The sequence below is a fragment of the Sinocyclocheilus rhinocerous genome, unplaced genomic scaffold, assembly GCF_001515625.1.
Source record: "Sinocyclocheilus rhinocerous isolate Xijiao unplaced genomic scaffold, SAMN03320098_v1.1 scaffold1623, whole genome shotgun sequence".
NCBI classification, from domain to species: domain Eukaryota; kingdom Metazoa; phylum Chordata; class Actinopteri; order Cypriniformes; family Cyprinidae; genus Sinocyclocheilus; species Sinocyclocheilus rhinocerous.
The window spans coordinates 286,868-312,970 of NW_015657306.1; the positions used below are offsets into that span (position 1 = coordinate 286,868).

The 26,103-nt window shown below is 34.6% G+C and overlaps 4 protein-coding genes and 1 pseudogene across 4 annotated transcripts; 1 reads left to right on the plus strand and 4 right to left on the minus strand.

The window, feature by feature from the left end:
• Nucleotides 1-1,270: 1,270 nt before the first annotated feature.
• Nucleotides 1,271-2,648, minus strand: LOC107720984 (uncharacterized). Its single transcript, XM_016528825.1, has 3 exons — nt 2,600-2,648; nt 1,901-2,230; nt 1,271-1,524 (listed from the first exon to the last, which is right to left on the minus strand). Exons 1-3 carry the CDS (start codon nt 2,646-2,648, stop codon nt 1,271-1,273), a joined length of 633 nt encoding a protein of 210 aa, XP_016384311.1.
• A 1,369-nt stretch (nt 2,649-4,017) lies between these two features.
• On the minus strand, nt 4,018-9,680 carry LOC107720990 (glutaminase kidney isoform, mitochondrial-like; annotated as a pseudogene).
• Nucleotides 9,681-10,899: 1,219 nt separating this feature from the next.
• Nucleotides 10,900-12,546, minus strand: LOC107720985 (retinol dehydrogenase 7-like). The gene is made up of 3 exons (XM_016528826.1): nt 12,505-12,546; nt 11,368-11,432; nt 10,900-11,272 (listed from the first exon to the last, which is right to left on the minus strand). The coding sequence occupies exons 2-3, from the start codon at nt 11,382-11,384 to the stop codon at nt 10,900-10,902; spliced, it is 390 nt and encodes a 129-aa protein (XP_016384312.1). The 5' UTR covers nt 11,385-11,432; nt 12,505-12,546.
• Nucleotides 12,547-14,233: 1,687 nt separating this feature from the next.
• Nucleotides 14,234-16,351, minus strand: LOC107720994 (biogenesis of lysosome-related organelles complex 1 subunit 1). Its single transcript, XM_016528838.1, has 4 exons — nt 16,176-16,351; nt 15,604-15,676; nt 14,612-14,744; nt 14,234-14,502 (listed from the first exon to the last, which is right to left on the minus strand). The coding sequence occupies exons 1-4, from the start codon at nt 16,234-16,236 to the stop codon at nt 14,392-14,394; spliced, it is 378 nt and encodes a 125-aa protein (XP_016384324.1). The 5' UTR covers nt 16,237-16,351; the 3' UTR covers nt 14,234-14,391.
• Nucleotides 16,352-16,762: 411 nt separating this feature from the next.
• LOC107720987 (TBC1 domain family member 20-like) lies at nt 16,763-25,646 on the plus strand. The gene is made up of 9 exons (XM_016528827.1): nt 16,763-17,127; nt 18,553-18,738; nt 20,225-20,305; nt 20,406-20,592; nt 21,732-21,833; nt 22,029-22,170; nt 23,263-23,435; nt 23,569-23,597; nt 25,639-25,646. The coding sequence occupies exons 1-9, from the start codon at nt 17,064-17,066 to the stop codon at nt 25,644-25,646; spliced, it is 972 nt and encodes a 323-aa protein (XP_016384313.1). The 5' UTR covers nt 16,763-17,063.
• The last annotated feature ends 457 nt before the right edge of the window (nt 25,647-26,103 follow it).

The window sequence follows — 26,103 nt, forward strand, 5'->3', positions numbered from 1 at the left end:
GAAGACGAAACTTGAAATTCTTTATAGCATCTATTAAGACAGCCTTCGTGCTTTCAATGTGGAGCTAGCCACAGCCAGACAGACCTTCTTCTCAAACCTTATAAACAGTAACTTAAACAACACTCGCACTCTTTTTGCTACTGTTGAGAGACTGACAAACCCCCCAAGTCAGATTGCCAGTGAAATGCTCTCCGACAGCAAATGCAATGAGTTTGCTTCCTTCTTTTCTGCGAAGATCAATAATATCAGGAAGGCGATTAGCACATCCTCAATTTATGCAGAGGTGAGACAGATTTGACCACAATCTCAAAAAGAAGTTACTATGTCTTTTTTTGAAGCAATTGATAGCAAACTTTTGTAAGAAATAGTACAGCATCTTAAATCGTCAACCTGTTACCTTGACACACTTCCCACATCTTTTTTTAAAGGTGTGTTTAACTGTTTAAAAACCGATCTCTTAGAAGTGGTAAACACCTCACTTCTTTCTGGGACTTTTCCAAACTCCCTGAAAACTGCAGTTGTTAAGCCCCTCCATAAAAAGAGCAATCTGGATAATACCATATTGAGCAACTATAGACCAATATCAAATCTTCCTTTTATAGGCAAGATTATTGAAAAGGTCGTTTTTCTTCCACTTGGAGAAACTTGTTGACTTTATCACCAGCAGGGTGGACTATTGTAATGGTCTCCTCATCAGCCTTCTCAAAAAGACCATTAGACAGCTGCAGCTCATCCAGAACGTTGCTGCCAGAATTCTGACTAGAACCAGAAAATCTGAGCATATCACACCAGTCCTCAGGTCTTTACACTGGCTTCCAGTTACATTTTAGATTGATTTTAATGTATTATTACTCGTTTATAAATCACTCAATGGCCTAGGACCTCAATACATTGCAGATATGCTCACTGAATATAAACCTAACAGACCACTCAAATCATTAGGATCGAGTCAGTTAGAAATACCAAGGGTTCACACAAAACAAGGGGAGTCCGCTTTTAGTTATTATGCCGTCCGCAGTTGGAATCAGCTTCCAGAAGAAATCAGATGTGCTAAATCAGTAGCTACATTTAAATATAGACTCAAAACACATCTGTTTCGTTTGCTTTTAATCTGTTTAGTGCTTTTACTGAATGAGCACTGTGCTGCGTCCGAACTGATTGCAGTGTATTTTATGTATCTTCATTTTCTTTTAATTTCATTTTAAATCCATTTTTTTAAATCATTTTAGAATTTAATTCCTTGCTTTTATTATTGTGATTTTTTTTACTTTTATGTAAAGCACTTTGACTTAACACTGTAGGTGTTTTTATCCTGATATTCCACCTCCAGAGGTAGAGAGAGACTGATGCTGAGATCAGACACACTGATGCTGGACAATAAACTGTTTCCTTTGTACCAGGAGAGAGTCACATGACTCACGTTCACCACTGAACACAGCAGTGCACATGTGGACACTGAGGATTCTGATGAGGAGGAGGAGGAGGGAAAATAGTCTGTGGTAATGACAGGAACAGGCAGACGAGCTGGAAAACATGTAAATAAATATATAAGTATATATATAAGTATATTGCCGTAACATGGAAAAACTCAGACAAAAGGGAAAGTAGGATATTTCCCTGCATTTCCCTATGCAGTGGATGTTTATAATAATATTAATACCACAGACACCAGAATTGAACTACACAATATTACCACCATTGATGGACAAGAAGATCCAACAAAGCACATAAAGTCTGCATTACATATTTGTTTTAAGAAAGATGAATTCATTAAGAAAGGGCACTGGACTATAGTTTGCTGGCATGAAATACAAGTAGATGTGAAATACATTTTATTTGTAACAATTCTAAGCATCACATCCATTTATACATATACGATTTTAAGTCATATTTGTCTCACCATAGACAGTAACATTGAATGTCTTGTCCGAGTTCCCTCTGTTGCTGCGGATCTGTAGTTTATAAAGTCCAGAGTCTGTGCTTCTGATGTTTCTGATGTTCAGGGATCCAGTGAAAGAGTCCAACTGCAGTCTGTCTCCAAATGTCTCATTACTGCTAAACATATCAATCGTCTGTTTATAGATTTCAGCTATTCGATTCTCTTTAGGTCCAAACATCCACAGTATCTGATCATCTCTCTGTACTTCAGTAACATCAGTGTTTAGAGTGACAGAATCTCCCTCAGTTACTGACACTGACTTCATTACATCTGTATCACCACCAAACACATCTGAAACACATTCATAACAACATCTTGAAAAACCTTCAAAAATGTATCATTTAGCATATTTATATTAAAAAGATTTAGCACATAGAGATATGACAGGATGTGGTTTCTTTCCACTGTTGGTTATTGGCCCATGAATGTCTCTATAATGATTAGATGAGTTGTATTCAGTAATTTAAAGTTAACCCTTATACAATAATTTGTGTTTTGGCACATATCAGTCAAACAGGCAAATTATTGGATCATTTGAGCTAGTGACAACCATTGATGCTTAGTGACTCTTGAAAACCTTTACATTTTTTTTTTTTAAATCTCACCAAGCATTTACAAAAACATATGAATCAAATACATAAGTAGCAATACACATCTTACCTTCCACACAAATGAAGAGCAAGATTAAACGGCACTTGAATGTGAGCATCTTAGAAGTGCAACTGGTGTTACTGAGGTTTCAGTTCACAAACAGGGTATGCGGTAAAGATTCAGCCAATGACCGCTCATCTTGTTATGAGGAAGTATCAGTCAGAGTTGACCAAAATGGACTTCATTTCTTTTTAGAGTCCAGAACACATTGGTTTTTAGCATACTGGTTGTTTAAATATGGTTCAATGTAACAATAGCCTTCTGAGGTTAAACATCTTTTTTTTCATGTTGTAAAAATACAATTCACAGTTTAGTCTGAGTGATTAATATATTTTAAAATATCCCTTGGTTATAATCTAATATTTGACACACCAAAGTGTGTTAAAATAAGCATCAGATGTATTTTTGTTGCTAAGCACAACAACGTCAGCATTGGCTTTGTGGGCAGATAAAGATTCGTGAGAAGTTTCTAGTGCGTGCGAGGCCGAAGAGCATCTCCAGCACTGTGGTTAGAGCTCTCTCATAGACCTTCTGTCCACAAGACCACTTTCCACTTCATGCTAATTGTGTTAAAGGTTATATCGTTTCTCCAGTAGAGGGCAATAGTGAGAAAGGGACTTAAAGGGATAGTTCACCAAAAAAAATAAAATTCTGTCATTAATTGCTGACACTCATGTCGTTCCAAACCCATACGACCTTCGTTCATCTTCAGAACACAAAATATGATATTTTTGATGAAATCCGAGAGCTTTCTGACCCTGCATAGACAGCAACGCAACTACTACATTCAAGGCCCAGAAAGGTAGTAAGGACATCGTTAAAATAGTCCATGGTTCAACATTAATTTCATGAAGCTACGAGAATACTTTTTGTGCACTAAGAAAACAAAAATAATGACTTTATTCAACAATTTCTTCTCTTCCACATCAGTCTTCGATACATCTAGTTTGAATCAGATCCACCTTGATGTACTAAAATGCTTCTCAACAACATTTGGCATCATAATAGTGCTAATGTGTTCTGACCGAATCAGGGTTCTTTTTAATTATATATTTGTGTAGTCACTAGGTTGTTCTAGATGGTTGTTGGGTTATAGATTTATATTTTACATATAGAAGGCATTATAATAGCGAATTGTATATACTTTACACTTCAGTGAAAACACTATTTATGTTGTTTAAATTACAATATTTGAACATAGTTGCAAACCTCTTTTTAAAATGTTTCTATATTGTGGCTTCATAAACATATGTAAGCTTAAGAATCTGTTGGCATGGTTGGTTTTGTTTATTAGTCACAAATACTTTACTCTCTTTATACTGTGTGTATATATATATATATATATATATATATATATATATATATACTGTATATATAACACCAAGACAGCTTCCAAGAGAATATGCCAAGCTAAAAAAAAAAAATATGTAACACAAATTATGTACAAAAATCTCATATTTACACATCAAAATGACAAAAAATTAAAAAAAACAAAAAAACATAGCCTATCTCTGTAGCATAACATATCTCTGTAGAGAGATATTTCCGTAAATGTGCTCTTATTTTCTTAATATCTGATGACATGATCTGTATTCCTAAAGTTGGTTACATTCACAGCAGATCACACTCGTCCCTCCAGAGACGAACATTTGGATTGATGACTACGGTCTTCTGCGTCAGTCTGAGATGTTTGAATGTATTTCTGCTCATATTCTTCCAAGATCTTCACCAAATCCTCATGGCCGAACTGCATGGCATCGTCCCGAGGAATATTTCCCCACCTGAATAAGAGATATGAGGTTAATGATCACCAAACGGATGAAGCTGAAGGTAACCGTATAAAGAAACAGGGCTCTGTACCGGTCTTTCACAAAAGGGTTGACTTTGCAGGACTGCATCAGAAATAGCACAACATCCATGTGACCTAAAACAGAGGAAAAACAGATGACAAATTAAACTTATGATTAAACAAATCATGTTTGGGACTAAAAGATTCTTTTAAGTTTACAGAAAACGATTTTACCCTCTGCAGCAGCTACATGAAGAGGTGTACGAGAGTCATAGTCCTTCAGATCCATATCCATGGATGAAAGGGCAAACCTGAGGAACAATGGAGGAAGAGGGCAGTAAGTAATCTATATTTCAGTAGCACTCAAAAATATGGAGTAATAAAGACATAAACTGTATAAAATGACCTTCTCAGAGCTGAGACATCTCCACTGTGGGCTGCAAACATCAGATTCACCACTGACTTATTCTATAACACCGAATAAAGATTTGGTGAGTTCATTGCTATTGGAACTATAATTACTGGTCTAAAAAAATAGCTTAATGTAGGGTATTTTCACAAGTTTTGGAGTTTAACAGCAGAGTTTAGTTCATTTGGTTGATGTGAAAGCTGTTTTTCAAATTTAAGATTTACCCTGTCATCATCAGAAAGTCTGCGAGGGTCCTGCTTCTTCAAAAAGTGCCTCAGATTGTCGTAATTGTGAAAGTTGAACAAAGACACCAGTTCCTAATTATGGAAGGGTTACAAAATTAGTTATTTAAACTTGAATTAAAAAGAGAGCGATAAACTAACAGGACGATGCCTGAAACACCTGACAGAAGTGGATTCCACGGACGCTGTTCCCAACTTTGTCCACAGGGGGCGACCAACACATGACACCCATCACATTCGGCACCACAAGAAGAACTGCACCAGACACACCGGATTTAGCAGGTAATCCAACCTACCATGTATTGCGATATAAAGACCTATGGTTTATTACTACTACAAGTGTAAGTATGACAAAATTAATTACAATTTACTACAAGAAGCTAGCAGAAAAGTCCTTAATATCATACTGATTAAATGTTTTTTGAAGCTTTCCGGTATTTAACATATATGTATTACCTCAACAGACTGCACAACTAAATTTCCGTTTCAATTAGTAATGATTTTAATAACTAATCTTAAATAAGCACTTTTTAATAAAAATTATTTTTTAAAATACATTGACTAGATTGAAAGTCGTATAATAACAAGGGTTGTGCAAAAACTTACATTTACTGTTTTGTCTTGTTTTTAATGAAAATTTTAAATAAGCAATTTTTTATAAAAATTCTTTTAAATGTAAGTTCGCTAGATTCAAAGCATTATAATTCACACTCTGACTACATATAAAGACAGACAGTGTATAGAGACAATCCTTGTACTCACGTGGAAAGCGAACTGTCCAGAGTAGTCGTACATCCCGCAGGAGTGCATGAGACTCAGCGTGTTTCGTACGGCTTCTGTGCTCAGAACTCTCTCTCCTGTGATTGGACAGATGCCTCCATTAGCCAGTGTAGCGGCCATTATGCTGCCAGATTCACATGTGACCTCTATGGCGCACAACTATGAGGGACAGAAAGGAAATTCTGATGGAGCGTTCAGTTTATTTAGCGTTCGATTTAACAATGGAAAAATGTCAACTGGGCCTACCTGGAAATAAAAGTCCAGTGCGTCTATCATATCCGCCCCTTCAGGAAAACACTGTAAAGGAGGACATCATGGTTGTTTTTGCAGACAATCAACAATATCTTGCTAGTTTGCTAAAGATGCTAATGAACAAACCTTCTTCTCTTTTAGGTAGTATCCTATTGCGTAGTTTCTGTCTCCTGTTTCCTTCTCAGACTGAAACCTGGTGAAATGAAAACAAGTCAATAACAATAGCATTGGGTGCAAAACAAGTGTAAACTGAACAATGAAAGACATACGTTGCGTTGCTGAAGCCCACATACTCCCTGCCTGTCATTTTCTTCACAAACTCCATCACCTGTGAAAGAGACCCAAACAGTCATTAGCTAACAGTCAAGATTTTGAAATCACATTTGGTCCATTTTGGGTTAACGGCAATATATATACCCAAAAAGGCATATATTTTCAAGGAATAACACCTTTGGTAAATAACTAATTCCAGTCTTTTCCTAATACAAAGATACTCTGTGACTTTTATAATATAGCTGAAAAGCCGTATGCACTAGTTTTTTTCTTTTGTTTTTTTCTTCAAATGGCAACATCCAACATGTTATAACTTACATAGTCAAACTTCTCGGCCTTGTTGACACCTGGCTGTAGAAAATGAGAAAAACAACAGTACAATTTACCATCCGAATACTTTTGCGTATTCTAGCTTGTATTGAAGAACTCTGGGAACCTAGAAAACACAAGTCACATACACCTAGTGTAAAGGGAACTTTTAATAGACTGGATTCAGTCCAGACCAGTAATACTCCCGCTCATAGCTTCACAAGGTCAGTCTGCTACACGTGTAACAGATGCACTGGGTCTGTCCACACAGAGCTGAATTCTGGGTCAAAGGTTTGTTAGATCAAATTAAATCTTGGCCCAGTCCGCATGTCAATACATGTGCATATATCAGTGCTGGTTAGGGAGTCGTGCAGAGCTGATTATCAGAAAACAAGCAAATACTGTTAACGCAAACCAACTTGACACCAAACTCAAATTCACCAGAAAATATTTATATACAAATTCCCCCCAAAAAAAAAAAAAAAAAAAAAATTTTTAAGTTCAAAAGTTTGAGATCAGTAAGAGTAAGTGTTTTTTTTTTTAAACAGTAAGTGCTTTAAAGAAGTCTCTTCAGTTCATATTGACCATGGGATTGTGAGGTTTATCTAAGAACAGAAAAACAGCATCAGCTCATTTAATTATTTAAATTAAATTAAAATAAATTATTATTCATTTTTAAGTCATTATTGCTTTTTAAATATATTAGAATAATACATTTATTTTGATTTTTTTTTTCTAATGAGATTATTCTCAGTACAGAAACGTTCTGTCTGATAAGATATTCTACACAACTCGTTTGATAATGATAATCTATGACATTTTCCCACCCACCTTCTTCATCCAGGGAGAGTTTGTTGAATTTGAATCCACTGGGCTCCTTCCCAACGTAGTGGTGCACACGCTCTGTGCCGTGTTCGTGTACAGCGATGGCATATTCCAGCGGCTTCACGCACGACTGCAAGCAGAACGGCACCTTTGTGTCTCCCACTGAGTGTCTGAATTCCAAGAGGTGATTTAAAAACCATCACTGCATATTTTAGAAAAGTTGGGGTCAGATTTATCTATTTACCTTTGTCCATCCACTGTGCAGAGAGAGACGCCCCAAAGATCAGGACTAAACTTGGTCAGATGGGGAATGTATTTTGCAACCTGAAAAAGATTCTAAGTGAGTCCAACTTCACAAATAAGTAAGGAAAATGGATTGAAAATATGGTTTCTACCTGTCCATCGTGTTGGAGTTTTGATGTGTAGTAAATATGATTGATAATGCCCACAAATGCCTCAAATTCTGGAATGATAAACTTCCGTCTGAAAGCGAGACTCAGCAGGACTATGTTGCCACCCACACACCTGTTTTGATGTTAGACATTTTCGCAATTAGTAAACTACCAAATATTCCTCATCTGCAGGAAGTTTGGAAATCTGCATTGCCTGAATACTCACTTTCGGAACAGCTCAAGGTCCATCATGACTTCACCGGCTGATTCCCGGACAGCTTCGCGAATCTTTTCCATGCAGTCCCGTAATCTGGGGTCAGAGGTCAGTAGGCCAGTGCTTTTCACTGCCTGTAAGATGGGGAAAATACCATTCTGTCTTTTCACAACCATTCAGTTTACTTTGTGTAATGCCATTGTGCAATGCATTTGTTGTGCAAACATTAATTAAACACTAGTGTATATAAATGTAAACAAAACAAGACTATAAATATACAATAATCAAACATAAATTCGATATGCTGGCAAGCTGTATAAGGTTTTATCTAATAAAAATAAATAAATTTCAATTATACTATACTGTTTATTGACTTTACTTATAAATGATTACATAAACGATGACACAAACCAGTTCCACAAAGTCTAGATAAACGTTTGTGTGTTTTGGTCCGGACTTCTCATGACCGAATCAGATTTCAGAAGAAACATGTAGGGCGTTGATAGTAACTGAGCCTATAATATGCAACTGAGTAAATGTAGCAGCTCCCAGCTGTTGCCCATACATATATATATAGACTTGGAAAACTGCTAGTGCAAAGAATTTTAAATCTTGTTAAACCTAGGCCTGTCACGATAACAACTTTTTGTTGTGCGATATATTGCCCCAGAGATAATTGCGATAAGTGATATTATTGTCATTTTAAAGACCATTTTATGCCACTGAATATATAAGGAACTCGTATGGAGATTTTTCCATCTACAGATGTTTCCCTTACCTTCTTTTCTCTGTAAATGAAGGGTGCACACTTTTGCTGAAAAACACAATCACTACCTAGCAGTCAGATGTCCGTGTGCACAGATCCCTAAACAAGGTCATATCTTCAGATGAAACTTTGTTTGTAGAAGCATTTTTTAAATTTGAACTAGCACCTCATGACTACGTTATATGTACGAGAAGCTGCAAAAGACACAGGTGCAAGTGGAATGTACAAAACATGGTGACATACATTTTTAAGTAAATATAATGGGCGATATATTGCGTCGCCAAAAATTATTGAGGTCATGTACATATATTGCGCGATAAGTCGATATATTGATTATTGCGACAGGCCTAGTTAACCTTTATTGGATATGATTCTGTATGTATGTGTCAATGAATAAACTCACAGAAATGAAATGAGACACAGGAACTTTCTCTGCTCCCTCAGTTATAGTGTAGAAAAGCATGTCCTCTAGTCCACAAAACAGACTGGTCACGTGTCTGCTTTAATCAAATAAAATTACACATAGGCTACTAACACCAAACATATTGTATTTTAGTTTATAAGAATTTTATCAAACATTTTTATTATACATTACTATTTTTATATACTATTTCATTTATTGTAGAAGTGACTCACTTTTTTGATGTAGGTTGTTCCGCGGAAGCAGGAGCGATAAATTCTTGGCTCGCGTGAATCCGCGAAGATAAACTGAACGTCCTTCTCACCACATTGTGACACGCTGAGCTGCTTTTTGCGATGTGTTTCGCCAGTAAGCCAATAACTCCGACATTAGTCAGTCGTAGGGTCCTGAAAGAAATCATTTTCCAGTATCTCATAAGACAAAATCCAACGTTGTCTCCGAGACGTACATGTGCTATCAGGGTTTACATCATGGTTTACATTTGCTCATATAAGTCTATAGGACATTTCCTATCAGATGTCAAATAGACATTTAGAAGATGTCTTTAAGATGTTTATGATTTAGAATGTATGTAAAACTGACATCTTAAAGACGTCTGTCAGATGTTTGTTCACAGCAGATGCTTTCCAGATGAAGCGATCTTTAACAGATCTCTTGCAGACGTACGTGTGCTATCTAGGTAGTCTTCTCTATAAAATATGAAGTGTGTATATTTAATGGTTTTTTATATTGTAAGTGTCGGAACAGCTCTTTTCGATGACGTGACCAAGAGATAATCGATCTACTGGGTTCTCTCATGCGCGACTTTTGATAACTTAAGAATCAGGTCAGGGAAAACGGTTGTCGCAGTCTGCAGCGGGTGTGCCCAGGAGGGCCACCAGATGACTGTGTTCTGGGAGCACATGGCTTGTGTTGTGTTTGTCTGTCGCCATGTGCTCTCTCCTGTCTATTGTCTTGCCCCTCCCATCTTGTTACCTCGTTATAGTTTAAGTTGATCCACCTGTGTCTCCCTCGTTAGCCTCCTCGTTTGGTTCCCATTTATTCTCCTTGTGTCTGTCATCCTGTGCTGATCCGTCATTTCTCATTGTGTGTGTTTCGTGTCTGCATGTGGTGCAGCTATAGGCCTGCCTGTCTGTTTTTCCCCTTCGGGGTGGTTTGAGTTTGTTTTTGTTTCATTTTTATTATCAAAATAAATAACCATTTCTCCTGCAATTGAGTCCTCGCTTCATCTCCCCGCACACACCGTGACAACGGTTTAATAATCCCTTCGTCATGGGACAAACTGTTAATGAATAATTCTTGTTTACTAAGAAGTATTTATTGTTAAATTGTCTCAACTCACCAAAAGGTGGAAGATCATGACCTTCAAAGTACAGTATTGAAAAAACACAACAACAAAAACCAGTCAAAGATGGTTTTATGCGAGTTCAGCTAGAACCAGTAAACCAGCATATATGCTGATTTTAAGCAGGGTTTTTTTTTCTTTCTGGGAAGAGATTGGTGCACAGATGGCAGTGCATAGAAAATATTCTTATAACATTTATTGAATTATGTTTATACAGTTATATGAACTTAATTAGCAGTAACTCTGACCGTTTCATACAAATATAACACCAAAGGCCACTCTAGCAACACATCTACATTAGATGACCAACGGGCACAAACTGGTGATGCATTTTCAAGGCACATTTTAAAACTTCTTTTTTGGTCCATTCCAAAGCCTTCTGAATGCTGGCTGTGCTGGTCACGTCCAAGATGCAGGTCTTCAGGAAAGGTCCCGTCGCCCTCTTCAGATCATCTGCTCCTTTTTCCGTGAGACACCCGGCTAGGACACGGAAACCACGTTTGTCCAGGCGTTTGCACAGTAGGTGTCCGAACCCAGAGTCGCAACCTGTCACAAAAACGTGTTTCTCCGAGACCTTGGTGATCTCTAGGTTGTCCCGGTAGAACCACACCAGAACCCACAGCAGCACGAAGGCACCCAAGACGTATGTGCATGTACAGTTGTTACTGTAAGCACAAAATGCATACAAAATTGACATATTTATGAGTTTTGTTGGTTTATTTGCTTGTTTTGATAGTATTTTAGTCAGACACATTCTTACCTCAAGTACTCGTACATCGTTTCTGCCCCCTGAGTGATTCTGCGAAGATGTTTAGTAAACAATTGCTTTTTGGTAGAATGCCAATGACATAAAAGAAAGAAAAAACACAATGCTGGCGTAATTATGAAGCGTCAGAGTGCAATTCCTTAAATCACCACAGGGGGCACCATAATCTAACAAACACCAGTTCAAAAAGGTATTGTGAACTTATATAAAACATATAAAAACTTCTTTAAATATTTAAATAAAACGACGTAATATGGTATTTTCATGCTTATTGAACATTATTGACCCATGTTCACAGCTTTTCTTTGGTTTTAGATTATGTAGTCACAGGGCGCTAACATACGTAACACTGTCGTTTTTCAGAGCACATGAGAAATCTTGAGCTAAGGCTCTTATGAAACAAAGGGAGACTTGGGCATCAATGTAAAGGTTTAGAGAATGCTGTAAAATTGAAAATCCAGCACCACAGAAGCACTAAAGCTTCTCAAAGCTCAAAACCTATTAGCTACAGGGACTAATTAGCAAAGAAAAAGGTTGAAGATTCATCTCAAATCGGACTAAACAAACCATTTAAGACCCTATTTGCACATTATGCTTTGAGGAATGTATGCTAATTAATTATCAAACAAACGTGCTTTTAGAAAAGGCTTTTATCAAAGAATGATTAATGTGCTTTCCGATAATAAATGCATAAAAGTGTATGTATACAATATTTTACAATTATTTTTTAGATTATGTGACAAAATTGCTAAAGAATTGTAATTATTATTAACTTAAACTTCTAAACCAATCATACCATAGTCCAAAATATAAGAAAATGTTACTAAACTGAAGACCCTTATCAACATACGTTAAAGAAATTACCTTGTGACAATAAAAACCATAGGACATCAAATTATTACTCAAATTAACCTGATTAATAATTCAAAATGAATACATTTTACATGTTCGCAAGTAAAAAATGTTTAGTAAAACATTGTAATTTTAAAAGAGAATCTAAAACCAATTAATACTCTTTTTAATACTATAAATGTATACTTATTTAAACATACACATTTAAGTAAATGTTAATTCACATTGTAAAAATAAGAAATTCTGTTATCAGTTAAAGTAGTCAATTATCAGACTTACTTTTTTCCCTTCTTGGCTCTGGAGCTGGAGGTCCTGAGTGCGTTTGGTAAGTGATCTGAAGTGGGTCTGCGGCTCAGATTTATCCCTAAAGCTGATCCTCTCAGACAGGGCCGCAATTTCTAATCTCCAATCTCACTGGATTGGCGTTTGGGCATTTTTGTGTGCTTGTGTAAGCGTCATCCACAAATAGCTGGGCTGGGAGGAACTTTTAAGGAGAATCATGCCAATTCGTTTTATTTTTAGGTTGTTTGAATTCGTTTTTGGGAGGTTGACGGGAAACTTCAAGCAATGACAGGAGCGTCCAGTGATGCGACATTAATGCGACATTTTTGTTTACAGCAGTTTTAAACCATTTCTATTTTTGTTCAAATGATTATACGTGAAGACCTCATAATAATGGAAAGACTACATGGAATATTAGTACGTATAAAATATTAATAATAATAATAGAAATTAGAATATACAATTATATAGAAATACAAATGTAATTAATAATATTACACAATATAGAAATTATTTTTATTGAAATATATAAAAATAATTTATCATATGGATCTAAGATAATAGTTTTTATCAGTATTTTTATACATTTTAAGTTTACGTTTAGTTAACGTTTTCGTAATACGTGTTTTTGTGATTTTTATTAGTTTATTTAGTAGTTTTTTATTATATTTTCATTTCATTTTTATTTTAGTACATCAAGTTGAACTAAATAAAAATTAGAAAATTAGCTGAAATAAAATAAGTTATAATTAGTTTTTTGTTGTTGTTGTTTTTATTTCAGCTTTTATTTCAAGTAAGGATTTTTTTTTAATGATTTTAGGTTGTTTAACCTGGTTTAATTTTATGGTTTTAGACTGATAACTCTGATATATTGATATATATATATATATATATTTTAGGGGTGCAACTGTTCTCTGTAAAAGACTGAACCATACCGTTCGCCACCCTCGGTTCGGTACGCATTTGTACCGCAAATAATCTCAGTTCTAAAAAAGGTTATGGATGATATGTTTTGTTCAACTTTCACTATTGCACAGCACAGGCGTTGCTGTTGTGTCTGCGTCCGTGCATCTTTCTGCAACCACACAGCCAAAACGCTAGAGAAACTTGAACCGTTACACCCCTAATATATATATATATATATATATATATTCCATATGAGTTTCAAAATTATATATGCTTAAAAATCATGATAAAAAGGGTCTTGAAGACCTAAAACAACAACTAGAAAATCAAGCTAAAAATCTTATGCAGTCCCATGGGGCAAACATGTGAAATCTGGACTTAAAGCAGCCACATTCTACTCTTTCTTTTCGTTGTCTTAGTTTAACGTTTTACTCTTTCTCCTAATGTTAATCCTGAGGCTGAAAGATCTTGTTGTATATGTGGATTATGTAGCGTCACAGTGTGTGCACGGCTTAACATGGGTTAAGTAAAAATTAACAAACCGTGAAATCCCACAAAAACGTATAAAATCTATTTCAGCTCACTGTTACGTCTATAAAAGCTAAAAAGGGGCAGGGAAAATGTGTAATTCTGGTACTATACGTTCATTACTGAGGCTGAATGGAAAACACTTGTTAAATGCTGGTCAAAGTTAGAAGCAGGACAGCGAATCTGTACAAGGGAACTTATGGGGGTAAAATGTGATATAAAAAATTCCAATTTATGGCAAAATAGATATTTTTTATTATGCAACCATATTAATATTATGTAAAACGAAAATAAAAATAAAACAAATCAGAAATAAACAGCTGTTCCAGCAATTCTTCACTGGAATAAATGAGACACAAATGTCTCAAATCACAGTGTCCAAGTTTCACCAACATCTGGAGGAAAAGCCTCAGCTTTTCTGTCCATTTTGGACCATCAGAGTCCATCTGCTCATGAAGACGTGTGCTGAGCCGGGCCTTTGTGCACATACTCCAGAGCTGTCGCGATTGTCCGCATGTCCATCTCAATACTTCGCGCCCAGTTCTCCACATCTCCGATTTCCTGTAAAGGAATAATCTGCCATTAAATCTGCACATTTCACCAAAAGCAACATTAAATTAGCCATCATTTCAATCCCGCATTAATCAATATTTAAAAAAAGCTTGTGTACTTTTAAGGCCTGGTTGAAGTTCTCCACCATGTTGATCCACTGAGCCGTCTGCTTGGCAAACTGACTGGCCTGAACCTGCAGCGTCTTCACCTCATGGTCCAGCTTGCGCTGGTTGACGTACGCCTGCGCCACCCTGAACAGAGATACTTATACTCTACAATGTCTTAAAGGAATAGTTCACCCAAAAATGAAAATCTGCTGAATATTTTCTCACCCTCAGGCTATTCAAGATGTAGATGAGTTTGTTTCTTCTTGGGAACAAATTTGGAGAAATTTAGCATTACGTCACTTGATCCTCTGCAGTGAATGGGTGCCGTCAGCATGAGAGTCCAAACAGCTGATAAAAACATCACAATAATCCACAAGTAATCCACAGCCCTCCAGTCCATCAATTAATGTCTTCTGAAATGAAAAAGCTGCATGTTTTTAAGAAACAAATCCATCAAGACGTTTTTAACTTCAATCCATTGCTTCGGGCCAAAATACGAGTCCATAATTCATAATAACATTTCCTCCAGTGAAGAAATCCATGGATTTGTTTCTTAAAAACATGCAACTTTTCACTTCATAAGACATTAATTGAGGGACTGGAGTGTTGTGGATTATTGTGATGTTTTTTATCAGCTGTTTGGACTCTCATTCTGACGGCACCCATTCACTGCAGAGGATCAAGTGATGTAATGCTACATTTCTCCAGATCTGTTCTGATAAAGAAAGAAACTCATCTACATCTTGGATGGCCTGAGAGTTAATTTTCAGCAAAATTTTCAGTTTTTGGTGAAATATTCAGTTTCCATTCCAGCGCTCTTAGCATTAATTTGTCTGTTGCAAGAACAATGTTGTGTTGCATCCAACCATGCAACTCTAAGCTGCTTTCGCAGAGTTTCATCATAACGTCCACACAAAGACTGGGATTATGACCCAAGTGATCACATGAATTGACCATATAATCTTGCGCACCTTCACAAACATATAAAACCTGTCCGACTCACCCTACATTGAGATGGTCCACCAGAGCTTCTGTTAAACATGTTGCAGCTGCTATGGCCTCTCGCCTTCGTCTTTCTGTACCGCATAGAAGCATTTGATCAAGAAAAAGCAATGATTTCATTTCACTTGATTTGTATAGACTCATTCACTTTATTTTGAAGTTGATCGAATTTGTTTTGGGTGGTTGACAGGAAATTTCAAGTAATGAAAATATAATTATATAATTATTTATATATATTTTATATTATATGTGTGTGTGTGTGTGTGTGTGTGTGTGTGTACACCAATCTTTGCTTAATAATAATTTATTCGTTTTTTTATTCTTACGTTTACTTATTTCTGTAGTTATACATAAAATACAAGCAGTGTTTGTGACTAAATTAAACAGGAAATTACTCAATTTGCGACTCGAATGAAAATGAAATTTTATTATTTATTGCAATGTCACAACTCCATCTTTTCTTAAATACATTTAACAGACAAATATTAAGATGCGTCTTTATCTTTGCATTTGAATTATATCAAAGGGCCTAGCTGTCAGAGCTAGTCGCTAGAGATCTACAGAAACACATACCTTGTTGCTCTTTCCTTTCGTTTTGTTTCGCTTGGTGTTCTTTTAATAAACGGGAGAGCATTTTGGCTATTTATTATAATCGAAAATAACAAATGTTCATTTGATAAAGTCAGTTTTCTCTAAACGTTTTGGCAATCACTGGATTCACATGACAGCTCGAAAACATACGGAGAGCGCGGAGGGCCAATCGAATGAGAGTATTTTAAAACGATATTTCAAAATAAAGGTTTCGTTAAACTATTACAAAAATATCACAAAGCGTCAACAACTGCCCGACTGTCTTCGACTGCACTTGAATGAATGATAAAACGATCTATTTTATTTATTTATTTAAGCACAAAATATGTACATAGTTGAAATGTATTTTTGGGGGGGTTTGTTAATGAATGTATTTTTGTATGTACAACAGCAAATTTTGTAAGACCGGTTAACGTGTTTATTTTTTTTATTTGTCTATTTTTAATACGTTTTATGTGTTTATTGTGTTTTTTAATGGTGACCTTTATTTTGAATGGTTACTAAGACGTAGCCTTTTCGTCAGCTAATGAAACTACAACTCCCATAATCCTTCACTTACACGTAAACATCAACCCAGAGGATGCTACAGCTGGAGCTGCTGAAGCGATTCGCATGAAATGACACAAAAGAGGCGCAGAGATGGCGGTTCGGTTCGGCGGAACACACTGATGTAAAACCCTTGGCATGAGTGAAACCGACCGGAGCGACAGATGAGGTTCATGTGCCATGAGTTTATCCAGCTAACGCGGGCCTGAAGGAGAGGATGTGGCCTTTAGCTGTCAAGCTAAAGTAGTAGAAGCCCATCAGCTGTTCGCATTTCAGTGAGAGAAAATGATGTAGCTGGATCTGAAGACAGATATTAGCGACAGCATGAATCTGAAGAAGTCTCGGAGTGTCGGAGCTGCTTCCCCGCTCAATGGACTCGGAAAACAAGGTGTGTTTTATTGAAGAGTTCATTTATGACATGATGAGAGATTTTACTGCTCCACTTTACCGGTCGATAAGTGAACGCTCGATTAAATATTACAGCTTTTACCAAAGTAAATTTAGAGTTTGATGGATACTTTATGTGATTGAAATAAGGGGGTTTTAATTTGTGCTATATATAAATAGATATAACATAAGAAGATATAAGAATATTTGTCAGATAGACAAAATATAAATATAAGAATATTTATATACACATACACACACATATATATATATAAATAAATACATCTAAGAGTATTTACTGTGTGTGTGTGTGTATAGTATTATATATACACACACAGTATTATATTTTTTTAGTGGATTTTAGAAATGGATAAGTATAAATAAATAAATAATATATATAAATTAACATCTTTATGTAACTTGCTATAAATAAATATATATAATAATAACTGTAGTTGTCTATTTGCATATATATGTGCACGCACACACACACATGTATAATTTATATATCTATATATTTATATTGATTTAGATTTATATATACCGGTACATATAATACTGAAAATATGTGGGTGTGGGGGATTATTTGAGCATGTCTTCTAGTTTGTGTATGCGTTGCGTACATGTTTTGTATGGTTGTTTTGTTTATGTTGAAATATTTAGTTTTTTGTTTCTGGACCCCCTTGAAAATGAGATGTCACATCTCAAGGGGCTATCCTTTCAATAAATTCAATATCTATCTAGCTATAAAGAAATATAGTGTGTGTGTGTATATATAATGTGTAATTTATATCTATAGATTTATATATACATATAATTTAGTTATACAGATAGAAATGTGGGGATTTTAGAAATGAATAAATGTATATAAATAAAAAAAGAATGCATATAAATGAATATCTCTCTGTATGGATAGATAAATGTAAAAAAAAAATACAGTTATTACATTAATATAAATTATATGTAGATATGTCAATTATACAATTATACATGTAGATGTATAAATTACACATTATAAATTGTAAATTTTTATATGTGTGTGTGTATATATATGTGTGTATATATATATATATATATATATATCATAACACTTTTGAAGAATTGATTGTGCATAAGATATCTGCACTCATTGTGTACTGTAAAACTGTCACAGTACTAACACAAACTGCTTCAGATGTTTGGCACGTGAGTGTATTTTGTGTGCCAGAGAAAAATAGTTCCCTTTCAAAACAAAATCAAGTCTTTTAAATGCGCCGTCCCTCTGGGAACAGCTGTTTAGACAAAAACACTTGCGCAAATGAAGGGGAAAGGGGAAAGATCTTAGTCAACTTCTCCATTTCCAGCAAACTTTTCTGCTGGAGTGCGTTAAACATCAGTGACGGCGTGTTCAGTGTTCAGGTGCTGACCGCAGTCATCATGTTGGCAGATGCTGAGTCCAGACGGAAGAGGAAGGTGGCGGAGATCACGCAGGCCCTGAACACGACGCCGGTGGATGTGGCCGCTCTGAGACGCATGGCCATCAGTGAAGGAGGTCTGCTGAGCGACGAGATCCGCCGGCAGGTGTGGCCCAGACTGCTCAACGTGTCTGTAGAAAACATACCTGAACAGCTGGGTAAGAACCACATCAAACCACAGGAAGCTGACTTTCTGAGATGCTGAGAACAAATCAAAACAAAACATAAATATAATTTAAAGCGATTTCAACTAAAACATTATTTTTCATTCTCTCACACTGTAATGTGAAAAATATATTATTATTGTTGTTGTTATAATTAAATGATAAATTACAAAAAATATAATCTACATATAATTTATTATATATAATTTAATTATATTATTATGTATTAACATTTAAAATATTTATACATTTCTGAAATATTTATACATATAATTTATTAAATGTACTTCAATTATATTAAATATTATTTACATTTTTAAATATTTATACATTTTATGTTCAAGATAATCTAGCATAATTCACTCATTCTGTTGATTCACTCATTATATTGAAAATATATTATTATTGTTATTTAATTATGAAATATAATCTACATGTATTTTATGAAATATCATTTAATTTATATTTTTTATTTACATTTTTAAATAATTATACATCTTTTGTTCAAGATAATCTAGCATAATTCACTCATTCTGTTGATTCACTCATTATATTGAAAATATATTATTATTGTTATTTAATTATGAAATATAATCTACATGTATTTTATGAAATATCATTTAATTTATATTTTTTATTTACATTTTTAAATAATTATACATCTTTTAATGTTGAAGATAATTAAGCGCAGTTACCGTAACCAAAATTCGTATTCTCATCACTGTAATGTGAAAAAATATATTATTATTATTAAATATAATATACATATCATAATGTAATTTGCATTAATTATTTACATTTGAAGTTATTCATACATCTTTTAATGTTGAAGATAATTAAGCACAGTTACCGTAACCAAAATTATTATTCTCATCATTGTAATGTGAAAAAATATATTATTATTATTAAATATAATATACATATCATAATGTAATTTGCATTAATTATTTACATTTGAAGTTATTCATACATCTTTTAATGTTGAAGATAATTAAGCACAGTTACCGTAACCAAAATTATTATTCTCATCATTGTAATGTGAAAAAATATATTATTATTATTAAATATAATATACATATCATAATGTAATTTGCATTAATTATTTACATTTTAAAATATTTGTACATCTTTTATTTATGTTCAAGATAATCAAGTGCAATTACTTTCAACAACAAAAAATCTCATTCTCATCTGTAATGTGAAAAATATATATTTTATCCATTATTATTATTATTATTAATTGTTATTATTAATTATTATTAAATGTACATATAATTTGTTAAGTATAAATTAATTATAATATTTACATTTTAAAATATTAATGCACATCTTTTATTTAAACATTTCTTGTATATGCCTTAATTTATGCTGATAAAGGGGGAATAAAGCAACATGCCTGAACAACTAGGTAATGAAATCCATGGAAATGCACTTCATGAAAGCCATGTACTGTAGATGTACATCCAGTGTTTATTTCCAGAGCCGGTCGATCGAGACAATAACAAGGACTTCAACCAAGTGCTTCTAGATGTTCAGAGATCCCTCAGGCGCTTCCCTCCAGGTGAGCAGAACGGACCTCCGCTGCTTCTTCAGGACCCTCAGCTGGTCTCGGTTCATGTCTAAGCTGCTCTCTGTTTGTTTGCGGTGTTTAATGAACGCAGGGATGCCAGACGAGCAGCGGGAAGGCCTTCAGGAAGAGCTGATCGATATTATTCTGTGGGTGCTGGTGAAAAACCCACAGCTGCACTATTACCAGGGTTACCATGACATCGTGGTGACCTTCCTGCTGGTGCTGGAGGAACGACTCGCCACTGCCCTGGTGGAGAAACTCTCCACTCACCACCTCAGGTGGGCCAGCAGCAGAAAACAAACACGGCAAGAGCGTGTTTGGGACACTTTACCAAAACACAGACGCAGGATGTATTTATTAATTTATTTGTATAAATTTTTGCTGATTTTTATTCATTCTGAAATTATGTTCAGGTTAATCAAGCGCTATTCTCGCCAATAAAAATTTGCATTTTAATTTTATTCAGTATTGTTTAAAGGGGTGGTTGATTGCAATTTCACTTTTTTAACGTTAGTTAGTGTGTAATGTTGCTGTTTGAGCATAAACAATATCTGCAAAGTTACGAAGTTCAATGCAAATGGAGATATCATCTTTTAAAATTCTGGCAGTTTAATGCCTACAAAAACGGCTGGTAGGGACTACAACGAGTTACTTACTAGGTTCGTGACATCACAAACCCAGATAAACCCCGCCCTCAGTAAAAGGCAGAAAAGGGGGCGAGGCCATGCTGCGCTGCTGTAGAGAAGAGGAAGAGAAAACTAGAGGAGCACGTAAAAATCTATTCATATATGAATCGCGATTCTGCATAAGCAGTAGCATTTACAAATAACAGCATATCTAAAAATATGAGACCACAACAAATAAAAAACATAGCCGTAACCATTAAAAGCCGTGCTTGCACAGGTTCTGCACGATCCTCTTCAATAATAGCCTCTCAATTGAGCTCAAACTGTGGTTTAGCCAATCTTAAAACATTTATATATTTTTTTTCAAGATCAAGCACAATGACCTTCAACAAAGAAATCTCATTCTCATTACTGTAATGTGACAAATACATATCATTATTATTATAAAATGTAATGTGCATATAATATATTAAATGTAATTGAATTAGTTTCATTATTTCAATACATTTTTCATTTATGTTCAAAATTTAAAAAATCCCATCACTGTAAAAATATATTATTATTATATGTTGTTATTATTATTATTAAATATTAATATAATTAAATTCTATTTACGTTTTAAAATATTTATACATTTCTTATATGGGCATTAATTCTGAAAATAAATGGGGGGGGGGGAATAAAAACAATTTTCAGTTACTGTATTATAGAAAAGACAAAACATTATCTTGAAATAATTTTTTGTTTTAATGTCTAGTAGATATTTTTCATCCATCTAACCTACATTACAGGGACTTTATGGACCCCACTATGGACAACACCAAACACATCCTGAACTACCTGATGCCCATAATCGAGAGGGTCAACCCTGAAGTGTACGACTTCATGCAGCAGTGAGTAGACGCCCATTTTCTGTGATTTGATGTGTTTGGTTTGTATGTTTGTCTGTGTTGAAGCTCAGTGGTTTGATTGATTTGTTTTCCTCATTCATCATTATATAACTTTAAAAGCATCTCCTGAAAGAATGATGACAAACCTTCTTTATTGACTTGTATAATTTGAGATAAGTGTCTTTATTTTGTCTGCAGAGCCGAGGTCGGCACCATTTTCGCTCTCAGCTGGCTCATCACCTGGTTCGGACACGTACTGTCAGATTTCCGTCATGTGGTTCGGTTGTACGACTTCTTCCTGGCCTGCCATCCCCTCATGCCCATCTACTTTGCTGCTGTGGTACGTTTCCATTTGTAGTCCTCAAAACCATCTTCTGAATCTTTGAGTCTCTGATGTTCAGCAGATGTGGGTCAGCAGTTTCACTGCCGCCGCAGTAGCAGCTGTTTTTAGGGCTGAATCAGGCTGTGTTGTTCAGTCGGAATAAATAATTGACACATTCTGTCATGTCGACACTATTTGTCTTTTGAACAGTAAAGTACTGTGTTCTGCCTCCTGCAGTCTCCATAAACCTGGAGTTTTGATGTTTGACAAGAAGTAGGTCAGGGACTAAATACTAATAGCTTTATATAAAGTGAATTTCACACCTGAAAAAAAAGGTATTTTGCATAAAGAAAATGAAACGGCCTATTTTAGGACCATTAAGATTTTGTGCATGGTGACATTATTTTCACAATTATTACTTTCATTTTTGTTGTACTATTGTGTTTGTTGTACATTTTCGTCATAATTGTCAGTAGCCTACTGTAATGAAAAAATTCAATTGTCTCATTGTCATTATTGTAACTTAAAACAAAATATTGTTTATTTAAAAAAATCTCATTGTCATTACCATAGCATAAAATGAGATATTGTTTTAATATTTACAAAAATCATTGTCATTACGTAACAAAATTGGGTTTTATTTAATTTTTTTAAATATTGCCAGTAGCAATATGCAAAAAAGAAAAAATCTAAAATATCTACTAAAAATTTGATATTTTTTAATAATTTATCAATTTCATTGTCATTACCATAATGCAAAAATATTATTCTTATTAAATATTTTCCAGTACTCACATAAAATTAGATTATATTTTAAATATATATAAAATAAATATATTTGATATATTTAAATTGTGAAGTAAACTGTAAACATAAATTAAATGTTTTTACAGTACAGTTACACAATAGTCGTACTTGTTTTTAACCCTTTAATACTACCATTAAAAATGTTTAAAGTGACCTGATAGTGAGATTTTTCACATTAGACCACGGATAAAGAAAATTGAGAGATTTTACATTATCCATATACATTATAAGATTTAGTAGAAATCCAAACACACAAGCACAGTCCGACTCCATTTCAAAACAAGCGTGGTTTTCTCTTTGCAGATCGTGTTGCATCGAGAGGAGGAGGTGTTGGACTGTGAGTGTGACATGGCCATGATGCACCATCTCCTGTCCCGTATCCCAGAAGACCTGCCGTACGAGACGCTGATCAGCCGCGCAGGAGATCTGTTCGTTCAGTTCCCCCCGTCTGAGCTGGCCAGAGAGCGCAGTCAGCTGTAAGTCTATCTGCCCGAATGTTTTTCTCACAACGAACATGTCCCACAAACCACTAGGGCTGTCAAAAACAAATTCGAATTTCGAATATTCGTCGAATTTAAAATAAAAATCCACATTGCATTCGAATTTTAGGTGTACGTTAAGGAGGCAGCCTTATCAGCGGCGCACGAGATGCGATAACGATGTAAGTGTCGTTGCATTATAATGTTTTTGTTAGTCTATCCATTAAACATTATGCACTTTTTTTTCTGCAGATAGTCATGTTATCTTATGCTTTGAATAAACGTGTAATATTTTGCTCGATGCGCCCTCTTGTGGCTTCAGGAGAGAAGCCAAAAGCTTTGCCACTCCAGTCCATCAGTTAATGTCTTGTGAAGAGAAAAAGCTGCATGTTTGAAAGAAAGAAACCCATCATTAAGAGATTTTTAACTTCAAAATACAAGTCCTCTATCCATAATATTGCTTTCTCCAGTGTGTAAGTCGTCTCGTCTGAATCAGGAGCAAAATATGCACAGATCAAGCACTTGTAGAAGGAAAAACAGTCCAAAGCAGCTCTAAACAAATATGTTGGTGGATTTTGATGTGGGAGGGCAACAGGAGATGGACATTTTCACTGGAGGAAGCATCACTATGGACTCATTTTGGCAAGAAGCAAGTTAAAAAATCTTTATTGTGATGTTTTTATCAGCTGTTTGGACTCTCATTCTGACGGCACCCATTCACTGCAGAGGATCCATTGCTGAGCAAGTGATGTAATGCTGCATTTCTCCAAATCTGTTCTGATGGAGAAACAAACACATCTACATCTTGAATAGCCAGAGGGTGAGTAAAATTTCTGCAAATTTTCATTTTGGGGGGAACTATTCCTTTTAAAATTCATGTTCATTGTTTGTAAACGTTTTTTTTTTGTAAATTGTCACATTGAATTGATATTAACCATTTAGTAATGATAGTTTAAGAGTTTTTGTTTTGAAATGTAACCCTAACCCTAACATATAAAAATAACAAAGTTTTAGTTTTGACAAAGTTGTGAAATTTAAGTGAATGTGACAATTTACATAAGAATGCCTTGACATATCATGTACATAATGATACAAAATTCATGTACAAAACATCTGTTCTTAAGTAAATTGTCATATTAAATTGACTGCAACAATTTAAGAATGATTTTACGAACTATGTACATAACGACAGTCATTCATGTGCATTGCTCATAATACATTTTTTACTAAATTGAATGCAAGCGCAATGAATATGAATTTTTGTTTTGAATGCAAACAGTTTACATAAGAATGTTTTTATGAACTATGTACATACAATAGTTTAAAGGAGTTTTTGTTTTAAAATTCATGCACAAAAACAACACAATGTTTGAAAAACATTTTTCCCATAAATTGTCAAACCAAATTGAATAGCAGTTTGCGTAAGTATGCTTTTATGAAAGTTGTCAAGTCCTTTGTGAAACTTTTTCCTTTTTATGACAATTTATGTTTGAAATTCACATACAAAAACAACATTCAAACAAAAACAACCATTCTAAATCCATTCTTATGTAAATTTTCACAAATCAACCAATTTCACAAGAATGGCTTTTTCAGAAATTTGCTCAGCTTGTGGTTCATGATTAAGACACCATGTACTTTATTGTTCTTTGCTAACATTGAGACCAAAATAATTTTAGAAAACTTGTTTGTAGAATTAGAAATGTAATCTGATTGGTCCAGGACCCCTTATGGGTACGAATCTCATTTGTTAAGTGTGTGTAAAATAAAGAAAGAAACAATTTACAAAAGCAGTGAACGAACCAACTTTTTATTATGTTCGTAATTTGTATGTTAATGTTTTTTGAGGTTATTTTTTCCACTACATTGCAGGTTTTTCACTCTCTCTCCGAATCACCTTAATTACAGTATGTTTAGTGATAAGTGCTGATCTTAGTACATAACATGCAGTTTTCAAGAATCTCAGAGCTGGAACTGAAACCACTTCTGAATAACTTCAGCTGATCAACAAACTTGAGATTCCTTGATTCTGGAGTGTGTAAACGGTGAATGTGAAAGAAGTAGTTGCTCTAATTGAACTCCAGATCAGTGTTGAATCATGGCACATTGTTATTTTTGTTGTTTAAATGCTGTTCACAACTGATCGTTTCCACTAAACAACATCTAAGCTTCGAGTAACATCCAACTGGATATTTTTCAGGATTCTAACACTGCTTGGTTGAAAACATCGGTGAATCATGATTTATTGAAATAACACGCTGCCATCCACACAAAACTACTGTTTATGCTTTTATTTTGCATAAATTTTGCACTAAAGAACGCGCTTCTTGCTTATTTTTTGCACTTTGAGAGATTGTCATAAGTTGTCTCTGGTTCGCTCATGTTAATGTCACATTTGACCATGTTGCTAAATATGTTTAAATAAAACGAAACGTAAAATGATTTGAGTAAAAAAGACTTGTTCTTTTTGATGAAATCTGCACTTGCTTTTTTGTGAATTATTATTTATTTTAAGAGGTTAGTTAAAGGTCTCTTTTTAAAAAAAGAAAAACAGAAAAAAAATTGTATTCCAGCTTTATCGAATCATACAATTTTGTAAACAAGAGAATATTGTCAACAGAATGAAAATGCTTCTACATGTTAAAAAATGCAATATGGGGAAAAA